At 35.0% G+C, this 19,140-nt stretch overlaps 2 protein-coding genes and 3 pseudogenes across 2 annotated transcripts; 4 read left to right on the forward strand and 1 right to left on the reverse strand.

Moving 5' to 3' along the window:
* Positions 1-3,138: 3,138 nt before the first annotated feature.
* Positions 3,139-7,447, reverse strand: LOC148210975 (zinc finger BED domain-containing protein RICESLEEPER 2-like; annotated as a pseudogene).
* A 1,121-nt stretch (positions 7,448-8,568) lies between these two features.
* LOC148210976 (uncharacterized) lies at positions 8,569-9,758 on the forward strand (annotated as a pseudogene).
* Positions 9,759-10,313: 555 nt separating this feature from the next.
* On the forward strand, positions 10,314-11,217 carry LOC148210977 (uncharacterized). The gene is made up of 3 exons (XM_088125953.1): positions 10,314-10,446; positions 10,530-10,648; positions 10,744-11,217. The coding sequence occupies exons 1-3, from the start codon at positions 10,329-10,331 to the stop codon at positions 11,215-11,217; spliced, it is 711 nt and encodes a 236-aa protein (XP_087982079.1). The 5' UTR covers positions 10,314-10,328.
* A 3,542-nt stretch (positions 11,218-14,759) lies between these two features.
* LOC111021967 (uncharacterized) lies at positions 14,760-17,777 on the forward strand. Its single transcript, XM_088125261.1, has 3 exons — positions 14,760-15,977; positions 16,977-17,065; positions 17,174-17,777. The coding sequence occupies exons 1-3, from the start codon at positions 14,760-14,762 to the stop codon at positions 17,775-17,777; spliced, it is 1,911 nt and encodes a 636-aa protein (XP_087981387.1).
* Positions 17,778-18,124: 347 nt separating this feature from the next.
* Positions 18,125-19,079, forward strand: LOC148210978 (secreted RxLR effector protein 161 pseudogene; annotated as a pseudogene).
* The last annotated feature ends 61 nt before the right edge of the window (positions 19,080-19,140 follow it).

Here is a 19,140-nt window from a genome sequence, read left to right on the forward strand (position 1 = left end):
GTTTTTCTTTTTAGATCATCTTATGGAAAAAAGGATGAGAAGACAGGAAGCTCATTTTCCTTTCGATTTTCCCTGCTTTAATCTAACTTTCTGCTATATCTATGCTCGATCTCATCTATGATTGCGATTTTCTTTTCTTGTTTTTTTTTTGGACGATTTTAAATCTGAATGAACTTTTTACCTTTCGTGAATTTGTGCAGGAGAGGGATCTTAAGGCTTTGAGGATCCTAGAAGGAGAGTCCCTTATTGTTCTTCTCAGGCTATGAACCACCTGTTGAAAAGCCTTAAATATCAAGTACCTACGTCCCCTATTTCTTGAGGTTAAATGTTTGTTAACTTGCTAAATTTGAAATGACTATCACATACTTGATTGTGATTACTGGGATACACGATGTGTGTGTAACATATTTCCTATTAAGAATCAATGTTTCTGATTGTTTACTAAATTTCTTCCATAACGTAGTTGAACGGTGAACTTCACAATAGAGTGGTGTTTTTACTTATTGCACTTCGCCATGAACTCCACAATGGTGAGTTGGGGTGTTCGTTTCAATTACTATTAGTGTGGTACTCGCATTATACTCTTTATGTATCTTTAGTTTCTTTAACTGCATATTTTGCTGGTCTTTTTATTTATATAATAACGTATTGTTATGTGAATCGATGTCTGTTTCTGGAACCATAATTATTGCATGAGTTGGTGTATTTAGTATTTTTGAAAGAAAATTAAGTTATGTTTAAAAATTGGACTTGAGCGAGTACATTCCTGAGATGAGATTCTAAAAAGCACATTATCTTGATATGCACTCCAGAACTAGAGCGCTAGACATTATAAAAGAAAAAGGTGGGTTGTTAGAAGTGGACTTCCCCTTGGGACAAAATTGTCGTTGTTGGAATACTGATGAGACTAAGATTGTTGTTGTCAAACTTTTGAGCGTGCCAATAATTTTGTGTAGAAGGGTGTTAAAAGTTTTAGTTGCATATTAATTAGTTAATTTTAATTTCAATTTCCAGATATTATTTTGGGAATAGGTTTAAAGAAAATAAGGTTGGTTAGCCACATGATTGGCAACCAACTATTTTTTTAATTAAATTATTAACGAAATAATGACGGTCAACAACCGTTATGAAATATAATCATTTCATGGCGTACATACAATGATGTACAAACGATGGCGCACAAACAATGACGTACATACAATGACAGGCCACAACTGCCATGAAAAATGAAAAGAAACAAGGACACTCGTAAAGATGTCGGTCAATACTCGACATGGTTACCCTTTCATGACGGCCATGTCCGTCATGAAAACAAATTTTTTTATGACAGACATTGTCCATCATTAAAACCGTCCGTCATTGAAAAAAAACAAGGACACTCGAATAGATGTCGATCACTTGACTGTCATCGTTTCCTTTTCATTACAGGCATTGCCCGTTATTAAAAGTCTAATTTGTTGTAGTGTACGAACAGGTTTGGCTAAGAATATTCTTGTGAATGTGCATGGAATTTCGACAGCCAAGAACTTTGGGAGAAGCTCGCAGCGTTTTATAAAGCAAAGGGCATCTCAAATCGACTGTACCTGAAGGAGCAGTTTCACACGCTGCGAATGGAAGAAGGTACGAAAATTTCATATCATCTGAGTAATCTCAATAGCATCATCTTTGAGCTACAGGCGATCGAAGTGAAGATAGATGACGAAGATAAAGCACTCAGGCTCATCTTATCACTTCCACCTTCTTATGAACACATGAAGCCGATTTTGATGTATAAGAATGATACTTTGAATTTTGCCGAGGCTACTAGTAAACTCTTGTCAGAGGAAAGAAGGTTGAAGAGTGAAGGGCATACTTCACATGAAGATTCGGCACTGGTAGCTAGCAATTGGAAGAAGAAGAAAGACTCCGTACAAAAGAAAGCTTGTTGCTAGGGATGCGGACAGTCTGGGCACATGAAGAAAGATTGTCCCAACAGAGTCGTTTCGTCAAAGGGCTCTGAGTGGGATACTGACAGTGTTTCTCACATTAGGGGAGACGATGATCAGTTCCTTTGAAGAGAGAGAGAAATTCATCCTCATGGTATGTCCGTTTTACCATGATAGAGGATGTATGTTAGCGGTTCCACAAGTTTACACATGGGCATTGGCTTGGCGGTTATGCAAGGTGTGTGTGGTGGAAGTTATGTCGATGGCTGAAGAACTTCCAGATGAGCCAAGTATGTAGAAGTTGCACCATAAATCTCAGCAAGATTTATTGACATGTGATGATGAAAAAAAAATCTTGGAAGGCGACATTCCAAGTGATCTACTTTTATGGTGGAGTAGACTATAGTTCTCTGAATTAAGAATTATGATTGTCGGTGAAGACAATGAGTGCAGTAGAAGCTATGAACTTTTCAATATCTTGCCAAGGTGGAATTTGTTGGGTTTTGGAAAAATATTGGAATTAAAGTTGTCTCACATTGGAAGAATACAAAGATGGTCTCCATGTGTTAGAAGTTGTCCCACATCGGAAAAGTATAAGGAGGGGTGTGTTCTAACTACTATAAAAGGAGCTCATGGACTCGGGTTTTAATAATCTCAATTGAAATGCTTTAAGTCTGGTATACCAACTCTAGTTAACTGAGTGGTATTTGCTTTGAAAGAGTGTTTTGTGTAATTGGGGTCGGGGAGAAAAATCTGTGTGATTGTAATAATTTTTCACATAGTGGATTTTCCCTTGTGGGTCGTGGTTTTTTCTCCGGTTTGGAGTTTTTCCACGTTAATTCTTGTGTTTCTTTATTTTATTGCTTTCTTTAAATTTCTCAGTTATTTTCTGCTTATTTCTTGGGTAGAAGTATGAGATTTTTTCTCATCACATATTTCTCTAGTATGGATTGTGTCGAATTTGGATCTCTGACATATATCTCCCAATGTCATAATTAGATAATGCCTATTCTAGTATGAATTCACAAGAAAAAAAATATGGTTGAAACTATTAATTCATTTACTTGAAAAAATATTGCAATAATTTCACAAATAGACATCTTAAGTGAGACATTTCTACAAAGTCAAAGTCGAAATACCTGTTAGAAAATTGTTGAAATTTTAAAGCTGGAAAGTACTACATGAGTGAATAGGTAGAAATAGAAATGTCATTTTATACAGAGAAATGTAACCATTTGGGAAGCCCCAATTCTAAATCTATTTTATTGTCACAATTAGTTCATCAAAATTCATAAAATAGAATAAATAAAATTTTCAAACAAATATTATCATGACATGACTTCTTACCTTCATCAATTTCTTCTGCTCCATCGATTTCTTCACACATATTGTTGCAATGTCATCAACGCGGAGCGGCCGACGTCATCCCCTAAAGGGTCTCTTTCGAGATAAGGGTTTGGAGTCGCCACCAATCATCTACGAGGTGTGATTGGTCACCTATATAAAAACTTAGTCTACGAAAAACAGATTTTAGGTTCGGGAGTCTACTGAGCGTAGGGAAGGTGTTAGCACCCTACGACACCCGTTCGAAAACGGTACCACATTTTGTAAAAAATTATCTTATTATTTTATTTGGTCCAAAAAAATGTTTTTATTTTAAATGTCTCATATTATATTAATTCGCATTTCGTAATAAGATATGAATTAATAAGTATGAGTGGCACGAATGCCATTAGGAAAATTAAGCACCTCGAGAATACTGGAATGTTCCAATTCCCATCATTGGAGTTTTTGAAATAATTACTTAGCAAAAAAAAAACAATAAATAAAAAATAATATTAATTTTAGGGAACATTGAGACATGAGAACTAATACTCAAACGTCTCACCAATATGCCACCACTTAATATATAAATTATATTTCTTTTTAAAATACAAATTTTGTATTTTTGAATTTTGTTTAAAAAAAACTCTAAACAAAATCTTTTATTCAAAATAATTATAAAATGAGGCTTTCAAAGACTCGAACTTAGGTTATATACATTAAAAACTAAACATCTTCCCATTACACCAACACTTAGATGTAAATTAAGAACTCTTTTACAAAAACAAAAGTTTTAATTTATTTTTTAAAACTAACAAAAAAACCTACGAATTTTGTTAAATTAAAATAAAAATATAATTTTTAATATATTTTGAAATTAAAAAAAAATTCAAGAAAATCTTTTATTTCTAATTAAAAAAATCAATTTTACTTAAAACAATCTTTTCCAAAAATCATACTCATCAACGTCGTTTAAAAAAAGATTTCATTCCCCTTTTATAACAACTTAAACAACTTATTGTAAATTCGAAATGTTAACAAGATAAGATTTTATTTAAAAATAACTCTCTAAAAAACAATTTTCTTTAAATCCTCTTGTTCACACGAAATTTCCGGAGAAATTATATTTCGTGGAGTTGAACTTTTATATTTGTAGTATGTGTTGTATAGTGGATTCAATCTCTAATCTTTATCCTCTGATTCTTTCTCTCGAACTTGATGTGAAGATTGAGATGCTTGTTCTTGAATTTGGATCGAAGTTATATGTTCTTCGAAAGTTTTCAAGTCTTCAAATATTCAAAGTCTTCAAGTTGGTCTTCGAATCTTCAAGTCTTCAGAGAGCCTTCAATTTGGTGTGAATTCTCTCAATTCTGAAATTCTGAACCCCCAAAATGAATGAGGTCCCCTCTATTTATAGAGGTTTCCATAGGCTTTGGTGGGCCATTGGGCTTGGGTAATTTTCGGTCAAGCCCAATTCTTTGAATGGATTTATTTAAATTTAAATATTAATCCACTTTATTTCATGGTAAATTGGGTTTTGGGCCTTGTGAACCAATACTCATATGACCCAATTACATATTTTAATTGTCAAATTATCTTTAATTTTAATTAGGGTTAATATATAATTAATCTCTAAATAAAATAGATAATGACGTGACCGTTTATGATTGACCCAAATTTTTTGGTTCTACAAATGCCCCTTTTCGAAATTTATGCCAAATATAATTGTGGCTGAATTTCGAAAATATTGTGCAATCAAAAAGATGAATTTAAGTCATAATTTTGAAAATATTAATCGTTGACCAATATATCGTTGTAGGTCCAATAAACAATAAATTTGCACAATTTAAAATGAGACATTTGAAATTTAAATTATTTTCAGAAGTTTTTTTTTAACTTTGAATTTAATTTAAAAGTCAAAATATGATTCAAATTCGAATTTGGGATGAATTTGAAAATTTGGAATTTATCCAACTTTAAATTGAACGTTGGATTTATAGTTCAAATTTGAATTTTAAATCAAATTTGAAAATGAATAATTAAAAAACAAATAAAAACTAAAATAAATATTTTTAATAAATAAAAAAAATATATAAAATAAAGTGAAAAATAAAATAATACGATAAAATAAATTTTGAGCCAGACCAAATTTGATGTCTACACATATCATCAAGAGGTTTAGATTGAAGCCAATTTTGAGCACAAATGAGTGCCTCCGCAGTTTGAGGAGTTAATGAACTCCTAAAAGAATCCAACACCCGTCCTCCAGTACTAAAACCTTAAATCGACTAGAATTCACCTTCCACCAGTTTAATAAATCAAAATTTTCATCTTCAGCACAAGTCTCATCTAGATAACGAGTGACCTCTGTTTTTCCATAAGGATCTTTTTTCTTACTCTGTTTATATCTATCATGAACAACAGCACGTATCTAATAAATCCCAATTCCATTAGATGCACTAGAAGAAATAGATGGTATTTCACCTTGACCACTTGATGCTTCTACGGGTGTCGATTGTGTTTGGGAGTGATATTCTTTTGGCACTGACATTCTTGTATAATAGTTATCACACAATCGACGTAATGCTGCTTCAACCTTATTTGTCCACAAATTTGCACTTTCTTCTTCCAGAAATTCATGAAAGCAATAACTCACATAATTTAACTTATATCAAGGGTCAAGAACTACTGCAACATATAGCAATAAGTTGATCTTCTCACTTGTAGTTACACCCCAATACTTGTTAAATTTTGTTTGCATGCTTAATGCCATTTTACTCAACAAGTCATTTTTATACAAAGAGTATTCACGAATTGTTTCTTGAACCAAACACACTTCATGGAAGAATATATTAGAAGTCATAGACATGGATGCTGAAAATTTTAGAGTAACATCTAAAAATATTTTCAAGAACCGTACAAATACTCTAGCATTATCTCAATCTTTATTAGTTGGTCTGTCACCTTCTGCAATATAATTTCGATCATGATCCTCTAATCTTTCAAAAGTCTTTTGGAACTTAATTGCTTCATCTAACATAGTGAAGGTTGAATTCCATCGTGTTGGGACATCCATAGTTAGACAACTCTTTGTTGAAATACTATCTTCTTTAGCAAAATCTTTAAATATTTGCAATCTTATAGGAGATGACCTAACATACTTTACAACATTTCTAATATGAAAGATAGATACATGCTAATCCTTTAAAGCATTACCAACAATCAAATTCAAGATATGAGCACAACATCGAACGTGGAGAAATTCACCATCTAACACCAATACGTTTCTCTCCTTAAGCTTTCTAGTCAAATATATCATTGTTCCATCATTTGAGCTAGCATTATCAACCGTCACAGTAAAAATTTTGTCAATGTCCCAACTTTGCAAGCATTTTTCAATTGCTCTTCCTATGGTATCTCCTTTGTGATTAGCTATTTGACAAAAGTTTAAAATTCTTTTATGTAAGTTATAATCACCATCAATGAAATGAGTTGTTATGACCATATAATTAATATTTTGGACTGAAATCCAAGTATCAGTCGTTAAAGCACTTTTTAACTTCTTTTTCTCAACCATGTACAATTGAAAACAGTGATTCGTGATGGAATTATGAACTTAGGATTCAATGCCTTGCAAAATTTATGAAATCCTTCACTTTCGACAAACTTAAATGGCAATTCATCCAATATGGCCATGCTGCCATACAAGCAAGCATCGTTCTACAATTCTCTTGAGTAAACGATGTAGCTAACAAATTTGTTTCAGAATCTCCCGCTCCTTCAACACAATCTTCAAGGTACTTCTTACATTTCTCTAAGTGTTTTTCAAATTTGTCGTCTCATTCCTTTTAGAATCACATGCATATGTAGTCTCACAATATTTACAAGCAGCCCTAGGAAATTCAATATCACAAATATCACATCCTTCTACTCTGACAAAATGTTCCCATACATCTGAACCACCTTTAGAGCGTTTTCTTTTACCAACCAATCTTACTTTACTACTAGCAGCAAGGTTAGGATTATCAAAATCACCCGATGAAAGAGTTTGACTAGAATGACTTCCTTTTAGAAAACTCAGACAAAGTTATCCTGTGAATTAATAAGTTAAAATTAAACCTCCTAAATAAAAACAAACAAATGAGACTCAACGCATTCACACCAACATCAAAATAAACCAAAGCAAACCACATCAACATCGTCTAATCTCATCAAGTAAACAATCAAACCACATCAACATTGTCCAATCTCATTGAATAAACAACCGAAGCAAATACATCAAAAATGCAAACCAATTAGAAGCAAAAGTTGTAGAGTAACCGAAAAAAGGGAAGGGAAAGGAACATTGATCTCATAAATTTTGACTTGGTTCTTGGATAAGAAGTAGAAGCAAAACCAACACATTTTTTATAATTTTCTTTTGCATTTAGTTTGGTGGTAAAGAACAGAAAGGCAGTGATTAAGGCGAGGCGATCTGAATGAAGCGCGCGAAAAGCGTTCGCCTCATATGAAATGTCGAAGCCCATGAAGCGCGGGCTTCATGGGCTTTTGTTTAAAAAAAAATTTAATCAACAGATCCTAAACGCAAGGGTTTCTGCGTTTAGGATCTGTTTTTTTTAAACAGAAACAATACAGCCGCACGACCCGCACCCCACTTTTATTTGACTTCTGAGATTTTTTTTTTTAAAATGGAAAGAATCTCAACAGATTTATTTTTTCCTCCCACGTCATTGACTCATTATCATCTTAATCTTTTCCTATTCCTATTCGTATTCCTTCTCATGCACGAAAAAGTTCAACAGTCACAATTTTTTCGTATTCCTTCATCTTTTCCCATTCAATTTCGACTCTCTCTCTCTCTGCATTTCTCTAGTCTTTTAAATTTCCACAATTGGACTCTCACTCTCTGCATCTATCCCTCTTTGTTTCAACTTTCATCTTTTGTAAGCGATCGTGACTCTCATCATCTCTCCCTCTTTGTTTCATCGTTTGTAAGCAATAACAGTAAACTCTCTTTTTCTCTGTTTCTATTCTTATCTCTCTTATTTCTGATTTTTTTCTTCACCAACAGAAGTATAGAACAATCATCTCTTTCCCTCTAGGTTCTATATTTCTATTTTGATTTCTTAATTCTTCAACAGTCCAACTTTCCAACATATTATATTGATCCGAGTCCTCAACCAAGCAACTTTATCTCCTCTTCAAATTTACTTGGACTGTGGACAGTAAGCTCTTTCTCTTTCTCTTTTTTTTTCTCATTTTCTTTCCCTAAAATAGCACTAGAATTTCATTTATTTTTAACTATCGATTAAAATTTAGGATGTCTAACGAAGGCTCAAGAAAAGATCTGGCATGGAAGTATGCTACTTTGGCAAATCCCCAAGATATGACTATATTTATTTGTAGTTTTTGTTCAAAAATAACAAAAGGAGGCGTTTATAGGGTGAAACAACATCTTGTTGGAGGTTATAGAAATACAACATCATGCAAGAAATGTCCGGACCATGTGAAGGAAGAAATTAAGGAGCACATGTCCAAAAAAAAGGGGATCAAAGAACAAAGAAATCTTATACCTGATATTGATGACGAAGATTTCAGTATGGATGATGAGGACGAGGATGATTTGGTCCTAACTAGTTCGAGTAAGAGACCTTCTAGTCAAAGGCTAAGTTTAGACCCTAAGAAGCCAAGACAGAAGGGTCCGATTGATGCATTTTTTACTCCTAATCCAGAGTCAGTAGTTCTGAATCGAAAGAATGAGAAAGGCAAACAAACGACACTCAATGAAGCTTACAAAAAGGAAATGAGGGAGCGCACAGTACAAAGAATAGCGCGGTGGTTTTATGATTCCGGTATTCCTTTGAATGCTTGCAATTACGAAAGCTTTGTGCCTATGGTTGAAGCAATAGGACAATTCGGCCCTGGACTAAAAATACCATCTTATTATGAGCTTAGAGTGCCGTTGTTGAAAAAAGAGTTAGAAGCAACACATGAATTGATGAAGAGTCACAAGGAAGAGTGGGCCAATGTTGGATGTACTATCATGGCCGATGGATGGACCGATAGGAGAGAGAGGACATTAATTAACTTTTTAGTTAATAGTCCTAAAGGCACAATATTTATTGAGTCCATTGATGCTTCATCTTATGCCAAGAATGGAAAGAAAATATTTGAGCTACTCGATGATTTTATTGAGCGCATTGGAGAAGCCAATGTCGCACATGTCGTTACTGATAGTGCTTCAGCAAATGTAATGGCGGGTAAGAAATCAAATTCCTTGCTCCTCTTCAAATTAGTATTATGTTAAGTTAAACATTTCAAGTAGGCTAACTAATATAATATGTTAACTTCTTATTTTATTTTGTTACTAGGGAGATTATTAGAAGCAAAACAACCAAATTTATTTTGGTCACCATGTGCTGCTCATTGCTTGGACTTGATGTTGGAGGACATATTCAAGATCCCAAATATCTGTAACACATTGAAGAAAAGAGGCATAGAGATCAGTAATTTTATTTATGTTCGCCCAGGATTGTTAAATATGATGAGGCAGTTTACGAATCAGAAGGAGTTAATTAGGCCAGCTAAGACTCGCTTTGCCACAGCTTGCATAACGTTATCAAGCATACATCGTCATAAGAATAACTTGAGTTAGTTAGGCCAGCTTGCATAATGTTTACTTTTGATGAATGGAAAAATAGCAAATGGAGCAAGGAACAACAAGGCAAGCGAGTTGTTCAGACAATATTGATGGCATCATTCTGGAATACAATTGTATTTGCTCTTAAAGTATAGGGCCCTTTAGTTCGAGTGCTTAGATTAGTGGATGGTGAGAAAAAGCCTCCTATGGGATATATTTATGAGGCCATGGATAGAGCTAAGGAGGTCGTTGCTAAATCTTTTAATGGTAAGGAAGACAAATACAAGGACGTTTTTCAAATCATCGATCAGAGATGGGATCTTCAGTTGCACCGTCCTTTGCATGCAACAGGATATTATTTAAATCCAGAATTCTTCTATTCAAATCCGAACATTACAGAAGATGAAGTTGTTAATGGGATGTATGCATGTGTCACAAGAATGGTCCCTTCTCCAGAAATACAAGACAAGATAATTCAGGAGTTGACCAAGTACAAGAACGCTGAAGGGATATTTGGACAACCCATGGCGGTTAGACAAAGAAATAAAATATCTCCAGGTAATATTTAATGGTACTAATTTATGATGCTTGGTTCATTACTCGGTTGAAAGTTATTAACATAGTTTAGTTCAATTTAATAGTGGAATGGTGGGATGATTTTGGAGTATCAACTCCAAACTTGAGAAAGTTTGCTATGAGAATTCTAGGTCTTACTTGTAGTGCATCTGGATGTGAACGAAATTGGAGTGTTTTTGAACAGGTTAGTTCTTTATGACACTGAGAAATATGTTTTTAACTTCTTGATTAGAAACTTAGAAGTATTGTTATAGAACCTTTTTCTTTTATACTTTGCAGCTTCATAGCAAAAGAAGGAATAAACTTGCACAACGTTGTCTAAATGATTTGATCTTCATAAAGTATAATAGAGCATTGAAACGACGACATAACATGCGGAACACAATCGACCCTATCTCTTTAAAGGATATCGATGATAGTAATGAGTGGTTGACAGGGAGAATGGATAGTGATTCTGAAGAGGATAATGATCTTGTCTTTGGTGATGACTCCTTAACATGGGGTGATGTTTCGAGAGCTGCGGGAGAAGAAGAACCTGCCTATCATTCTAGAGCAAGTACGTCAAGGTCAAGAAGTAGGACTATGACTGGAGCTTCAAGTGCTTCTCAATCCACACAACCCACACCCATACAATTGATTGATGATGAAGATTACACCGAGGAGGAAGATGCAGATGGCTACAAGTCTAATGATGAAGAGAATGAAAATGATGAAATTGAAGGACTATTTAGTGATGATGAGTTTAATATTTAGATTGAACTATCATACTTATACTAGTTTAGGATCATTTTCATGTTTTTGTGGACAATTGATTCTTTATGCTAAGATCTATGATATTTTCTAATCTTGTTTGGTTTTTATATATTTTATATGTGTATATATATATTTTTATTTGTTTTTATATATAGTGCTCCTCGCATAAAAAAGCCCGCGCTTTTTTTTGCGCCTCGTGCTTAAGCTCCAGAGGTCTATTGAGCTTTTGTGCGCCTCGAGCTTTTTAAATCACTGTAGAAAGGTAATGGTAAAATGACACACTCCACACTAAGATAAAATTAAGATTATTGGTGTTTTTTAGTCACATGGGTCATGTGAAGCCATCACATGATATCCTCTCATTTGAATTTGGTGAACTTATTTCAAAATCACACATTGGTTTATGATGGACTTCTTCTTCTACTTCACTTGAGTTTCTATGCATTTCAAACACCAACCATAAATTTATTTGAAAAGCACCTGTTTCACACATTGTTTTCTTTTTTCTTCTAAAATCTGGATATGTATAATGTATATGATGAATGGGTCTACTTAACAACAAAAAAAAAGAATAAAAAAGAAGAATGGTATGTTCCCCTCTTTCTTTCCCTCCCTGCTAACCCCTAACTTGTAATTAACCTGTAATCTAAACAAAATGGAAAATAAACCCTCTGCTTCTACTGCATTGACTGCAACTAGATCATTAGGACTTTCCGATGACCGAGTAAAACCAATTTTGAAGGATCTTCTCAAGTTGTATGATGGAAACTGGAAACTCAGAAGGAAAACGAGGTTTCTTTTTTTTATCTAACTTATAGCTACGTTCTGCTTCTACTGCATTGAGCTTTGTAGATGTACTAATTTCATGCTTGATACCAAAAGATTCGATGGCAGATTACTATTTTAAACTTGTTATTGAGCTTTGTAGATGTACTAATTTCATGCTTGATACCAAAAGATCCGATGGCAGATTACTATTTTAAACTTGTTAAGTATGATATCTTCTCCCGTTGGGTATTCAAAAGTCCTCTCAAAAAATCATTTATGTTTTGGTTTTGGTGACTATCTCAAAAAGGAATTGATCAAACACCCATAAGCCTCAATGAACCAAGAACAATGATGACACAAATTGGGTAGAATATAAACCAAAAAGAAATTACCCATAAGCCTCAAATCACTAATAACAGTGATAACAATATAACACGAATTGGGTATAAACCAAACACAAATTGGGTATAAACCAAACAATCATAAAACTAAATAGGAAACAATCGACTCTAACCTTGCTGGTCGTTCAAGAGCACCACGTCTTCGTTCTATAGTACACTGAAAATGTCGTTCGTTCAAGAGCACCACGTCGTCAGTCGTGATCTGTCGCCGTCGCCATCGCCGGTCGGGATGGTCGCAGTCGTCGGTCGGAATGGCCGCCGTGGCCGCACTTTTCACAGAGAGAGATGGGGGTGGGTTACGGGGAGTTGGGGTTGAGGGATTGATCGAGGAGGTGCACAGTTAGTTTTTCTAGGTTAAATCAAAACCAAACTTATGACATAGCTTACCACTGATATACGTATGATAACCATTTATTTACCACGCCGATACAACATTTATATATATGTAATATATACTTGATATATCTCTAATTTACCATTGATATACAAATGATATACCACTGATATAACTTCTTATATATGATTATATAATTTACCACTAATATAACAGTGATATCTATTTGATATATACTTAATATGCTTCTTATTTACCATTGATATACCTCTATATAACCATAATATCTACTAATATAACTATGATACATGTGTGCTTATGTAATAATATTATATCCACTATTTTTGCATATGAAAACAATGGTGAAATTTTTTTTGAAATATAAAGTATTGTATAAAAGATTTATGTAGATCATGCACGTAAAAAAAAATTAAAAATCTGATATACTTTGTAAATTTAAACAATTTATATCCCTTATATTTAGTATATAAATAATATTAATATAGAATAAATAATAGTGATATAGTAATCAACATTAAATATTAGTATATCAACCAACTAATTGCAATGATAAACTAGAATTTAAACAACTGATATATCTTATATTTAGTATATTAGTTGCAAATATATTTAGTATATCATAAATTTAAGGTACTATCACACCTTTATATATATATATATATATATAGAGTATAATACATACATCTAATAATGTATATCATGAGTACATCTGATAATGGATATCAGGAGTACATCGGATGTATATCGGAAGTATATCAGAGGTACATCAAATGTATATAAAATATAGATTGAATGTATATCAGATACAGATATAGATTGGATATATATCAAATACAGATATATATTCGATGTATATCAAATAATAAAATTCCAAAAATAAAAATTCAAATATTTTGCTATATTTGAAAATAACATTTTTTGAAATACATAAATTATTTTTGCTACCTACTACAATTACCCTTTATTTTAATAGTCTATTCCCTATTTTTTGTCATGGACAAGATGGCATTTAAGAAAACCATTGACATTTGGTAACAATAAAGACGTTTACCATGAATAAGATGTCGGTCTGTGTAAACTTCGAGTGGATAAAAGCACATATAATATCCCTAAGATCAATAGTTTGATCCACGTCCCTACAATTGAATTAAAAAAAATATATAGGAAGTTAACCATGAAACCATAAAGACTAAATTGAAATAAAATTCAAACCACGAATACTTAAATTTTAGATTGATTACATTTTTGTCAAACTATATTGGAATTTTATTTAGTCCCTAACTTTTGGAATTATGATACTTTTAAGTCGGTGAAATTTTGAAAATAATCCTAAATGGCACATAAAATTATATCGTCATTAGTGAGGTTAATTAAATGTTTGGTATTAATTTTTTTTTTGAAAATTTTTGTTGAATTAGTTAGAAGTTAAGATTATGTGGACTTAGTTAGAAGTTGTTTTAAAGTTGTTTAGATTTTGTGTTTAAATTTAGCAAATAAATCTCCTTTTTTGTTAGGAAAGTTAGGAGGTTATTCTTAGATTTTGTTTCCTCTTGTAACCTATAAATAGTGCCTCTATTCCTCATCTTTGATTAATCAATTTTGAGAATTTATTTCTTCTCTCTTTTCTCGTGTATGTCTCTCTGGTGTCTCTATCCTTAGTTTTTATGGTATCAGAGCTAGGTTTAGATTGACACCAGAATGGTTAAACAGCCATGATGACTGATGTGCGCAAGGATGAGAGTTCCGACGGATCGAATACGACCTCAATTTCTCTCCCTAAAAGCACATCCACGACACCTCACATCTCTATCTCTGAAAACACTTCGCTCCAAATTACCTCTCCAAAACTCAACGGAAAAAATTTTCTGCAATGGTCTCGATTGGCCCTCCTAGTTATTCGTGGCCGCAGTCGACTCGGGTACATCAATGGCACGATAGCAGAACCAGATGAAGCTGACCCTTCTTTTTCCGTATGGGATGCACAAAACTCAATGGTCATGGCATGACTCATTAACTCGATGGAGGAGGACATTAAAGAATCCTTCATATTCTACTCAACAGCAAAGGATCTTTGGAATGCGCTCACTATGGTTTTTTCTGATTTTGATAACTCGGCTCAATTGTTTGAATTACGCAATAAGGCACATTCCTTACGACAAGGTGAATCCGATGTCACCCAATACTACAGCTCATTACGTAGGTTGTGGGCTGAACTTGATTTATGTCTCAATCTCGAATGGGAGAACTCGAAGGATGCTGAACGCTTCCGCAAACATGTCGAGAAGGAACGAATTTATGATTTTCTTGCAGGTATTCGTCCGGAATTAGATGATGTGCGTGGCCGCTTACTTGCCACAAAGCCAATCCCAGCCATTGACGAAATCTTCGCAGAAGTTCGCTGGGAGTCAAGCCGTAAACGTGTGATGATGGGTGATACACATACAAAACCTTTGTCCCTCTCACTGGAATCATCAGCTCTGGCGGCACGAGGTCCACCACCACCTTCATCCCGATCTACTCGTCGGAACAACCTATGGTGTGATCATTGTAAGCGCACAAACCATACAAAAGATCAGTGTTGGGAATTCCATGGTCGTCCTCAACGGAAGAATTTATCAGGGGATTATCGGCCACCTCCACCTACAAATACTCCATCTTCTCGAACTAGCTCCTCCGGCTATCAAGTGGGCCCTAGTATGTCAAACTCCCAAGATTTGGCCACCTCTCTCCCTCCATTTTCGAAGGCACAACTTGAACAGCTCTATCGCCTCTTAACACCGCCGGTTGAGTCTACTCCTTCGTCAAGTTTTGTGGCACAACGAGGTATTTTTAGTGCAGCTTTAACAAGTCAGCAGCATTCCGATCAGTGGATCTTAGATTCAGGTGCAACTGATCATATGACCGCTTTTCATGATATGTTTACCATGTACTCACCCAACCCGATTCAGACACATGTCAAGCTTGCAGATGGGTCATCGGCCATTATTAAGGGCTTTGGTTCTGTTATTCTTAGCCCAAACATTACATTGCACTCAGTGCTCCATGTGCCTAAATTATATTGCAATCTAATTTTTGTTCAGAAGTTGACTCATGATTTAAAGTGTCAAGCCCTGTTCACTGACTCTAAGTGTTTGTTTCAGGACTTGATAACGGGAACGACGATTGGCAATGCTGATGGCTTTGAAGGGCTCTACTACTTCAGAGGACCAAGTCTAAGAAATAAACAAGTTCTTCAGGTTGGTAGTGAGTCGAATTCTAGGGAACAACAAATTCTACTTTTACATCGCCGTTTAGGGCACCCGAGTTTTCAGTATCTTAAACATTTGTACCCTTCACTTTTTCATAAAGATGACCTTTTTACTTGCGAAGTGTGTCAACTTGCAAAACACTCTCGTACATCTTATCCTTCTGTTGAGTATATACCATCCAGTCCATTCACAATGATTCATAGTGATTTATGGGGGTCGTCTCGCATCAAAACTATGTCCGATAAACGTTGGTTCCTTATCTTCACTGATGACCACACTAGGGTTTGTTGGTCTATTTACTTAAAGAAAAATCACATCAATCTTTCAACAGTTTCATTCTCTCATTCATAATCAATTTAATACGAGAATCAAAATTCTTCGCACATATAAGGGGACAGAATATTTCAATCAAATATTGGGAACTTTCCTGTCTCAAAATGGAATCATTCACCAAAGTTCCTGTGTCATTACCCCCCAACAAAATGGTATAGCTGAAAGGAAAAATAGGCATCTTTTAGAAACTGCTCGTGCTCTCATGTTCACCAATTCTGTTCTTAACTATTTTTGGGGTGATGCTGTCCTTACTGCTTGTTATCTCATTAATTGGATGCCCTCTCGTGTTCTGAAATTTAACACTCCACTAGAAATCTTACTCACTATCTATCCGCAAATCCGATCTGTCCTCACAATTCCCCTCAAAATATTTGGATGTACTGCATTCACTCATGTTTATGATCATGAACGTCACAAATTGGAGCCAAAAGCCAGAAAGTGTGTCTTCCTTGGTTACTCTCCTACTCAAAAAGGCTATAAATGCTATTGTCCATTCACCAATAAATTTTACACTACCATGGATGTCACATTTTTTGAGTCTCAATCTTTTTTCTCCCTAAATTCCCCTCAGGGGGAGACTGAGCCTATTACAAGTAGTCTTGATGGAAATTTTTGGGGATTGACGATCTAAATACCAGAATTGAGTCCCCTCAGTCAAAAATACCTGAGATTGATGGTCTAAATACCGAGTCACCTCAGCCAAAAATACCTATCCCGATCGTCCCAATTACTCAGATAGAAGAGTCAGTTCCTATTATTTCTTGTAATAATGAAGATGATCAAGTCAACCCAAATCGAAGTGACAAGCAACCTGAGACTCTTGTTTGTTCTCGGTGACAAACGGTTCAAAGAGGAGTGGAGCCACCACAGCCTCAACAGCAAAGTCATGAATACATCTCGTCCTTAGGTACTGAACAATCTACCATTGTGCCTCAAGACAATACTAATGATCTTGATCTTCCTATTGCACTTAGGAAGGGTGTGAGATCGTGTACTCAACATCCAATTGCTCGATGTATTGGTTATAGTCATTTATCTTCAGCAGTTCAGACCTTGGCTCTCAATCTGGAAGCCAATGAGGTACCAAAATCCATTCAAGAGGCTATGAGCAATCCACAGTGGAAAAATGCGGTAGATGATGAAATGAAGGCTTTGAAGCTTAATGATACGTGGACAGTAGTTGATCGTCCTCAAGATAAACCAACGGTAGGATGCCGATGGATCTTTACTGTCAAATATAAGGATGTTGGGTCCATTGAAAGGTATAAAGCAAGATTGGTGGCCAAAGGATACTCTCAGACTTTTGGGGTAGACTATCAGGAGACATTTGCACCCGATGCAAAATTAAACACAATCCGTGTCCTCTTGTCTCTTGCTGCAAATCTGGATTGGAAACTACAACAACTGGATGTCAAGAATGCATTCCTCAATGGAGATTTGGAAGAAGAGGTGTAGATGGACCTTCCTCCTGAATTTGACATTGATAAGTATGATGGAAAGGTGTGTAAGCTGAAGAAATCTCTCTATGGTTTAAAACAATCCCCACTGCATGGTTCGGGCGATTTTCAAAGGCTGTTTGTAAACAAGGATATACCCAAGCTCAAACTGACCATACAATGTTCTATAGGCACTCTCAAGGTAAGATCACCATCCTCATTGTTTATGTCGATGATATTATTGTCACAGGTGACCATCATGAAGAAATAGAGAGACTAAAACAGGCACTTGGAAAGGAGTTCGAAATAAAGGACCTGGGAACACTTCGGTAGTTTCTAGGGATGGAAGTTGCTAGGAGCAGAACTGGTATGTCTGTGTGTCAAAGAAAATATGTACTAGACCTCTTGAAGGAAACCGGAATGCTTGGATGTAAACCATCTGATACTCCAATAAGTCCCAATCATAAGTTGGGAGAGAGCCTAGATGGGGTACCCGTTGATAAAGGGAGATATCAGCGTCTTGTTGGAAGATTAATCTATTTATCCCACACTAGGCCGGATATTGCATTTGCAGTGAGTGTTGTAAGTCAATACATGCATGCTCCTACTGAAGAACACATGGAAGCCGTGTATCATATTCTTAGATATCTTAAAGGAACTCCAGGGCTTGGATTATTTTTCGGAAAGGTTGATGAGAGAAAGATTAAGGTGTTTACAGATGCTGATTGGGCAGGTTCTATTCAAGATAGGAGATCTACGACAGGATATTGTACCTTCGTATGGGGTAATCTTGTTACATTGAGGAGTAAGAAACAATCAGTTGTTGCAAGAAGTAGTGCTGAGGCTGAATTCAGGGCATTATCTCATGGTATTTGTGAGATAATGTGGCTGAAACTCCTCCTCCAAGAACTCAAGATCAGGTTTGATAGTTCAATGGAAGTCTATTGTGACAACAAGGCTGCAATTGCTATTGCACACAATCCAGTGCATCATGATCGTACTAAACATGTTGAGGTTGACAAGCATTTTATCAAGGAGAAGATTGAAGAGAAAATTATAAATCTGATGTATGTTCCATCATCAGATCAAGTTGCAGATATCCTAACAAAAGGACTCTTGAGACCCGTATTTGAAAGGTTGTTGATCAAGCTGAAACTGTTCAATCTGTATAGTCCAGCTTGAGGAGGAGTGTTGAATTAGTTAGAAGTTAAGATTATGTGGACTTAGTTAGAAGTTGTTTTAAAGTTGTTTAGATTTTGTGTTTAAATTTAGCAAATAAATCTCCTTTTTTGTTAGGGAAGTTAGGAGGTTATTCCTAGATTTTGTTTCCTCTTGTAACCTTGCCTCTATTCCTCATCTTTGATTAATCAATTTTGAGAATT

The sequence above is a fragment of the Momordica charantia genome, assembly GCF_013281855.1.
Source record: "Momordica charantia cultivar OHB3-1 chromosome 6 unlocalized genomic scaffold, Mcharantia_2.0 BLBB01000006.1, whole genome shotgun sequence".
Classification (NCBI taxonomy): domain Eukaryota; kingdom Viridiplantae; phylum Streptophyta; class Magnoliopsida; order Cucurbitales; family Cucurbitaceae; genus Momordica; species Momordica charantia.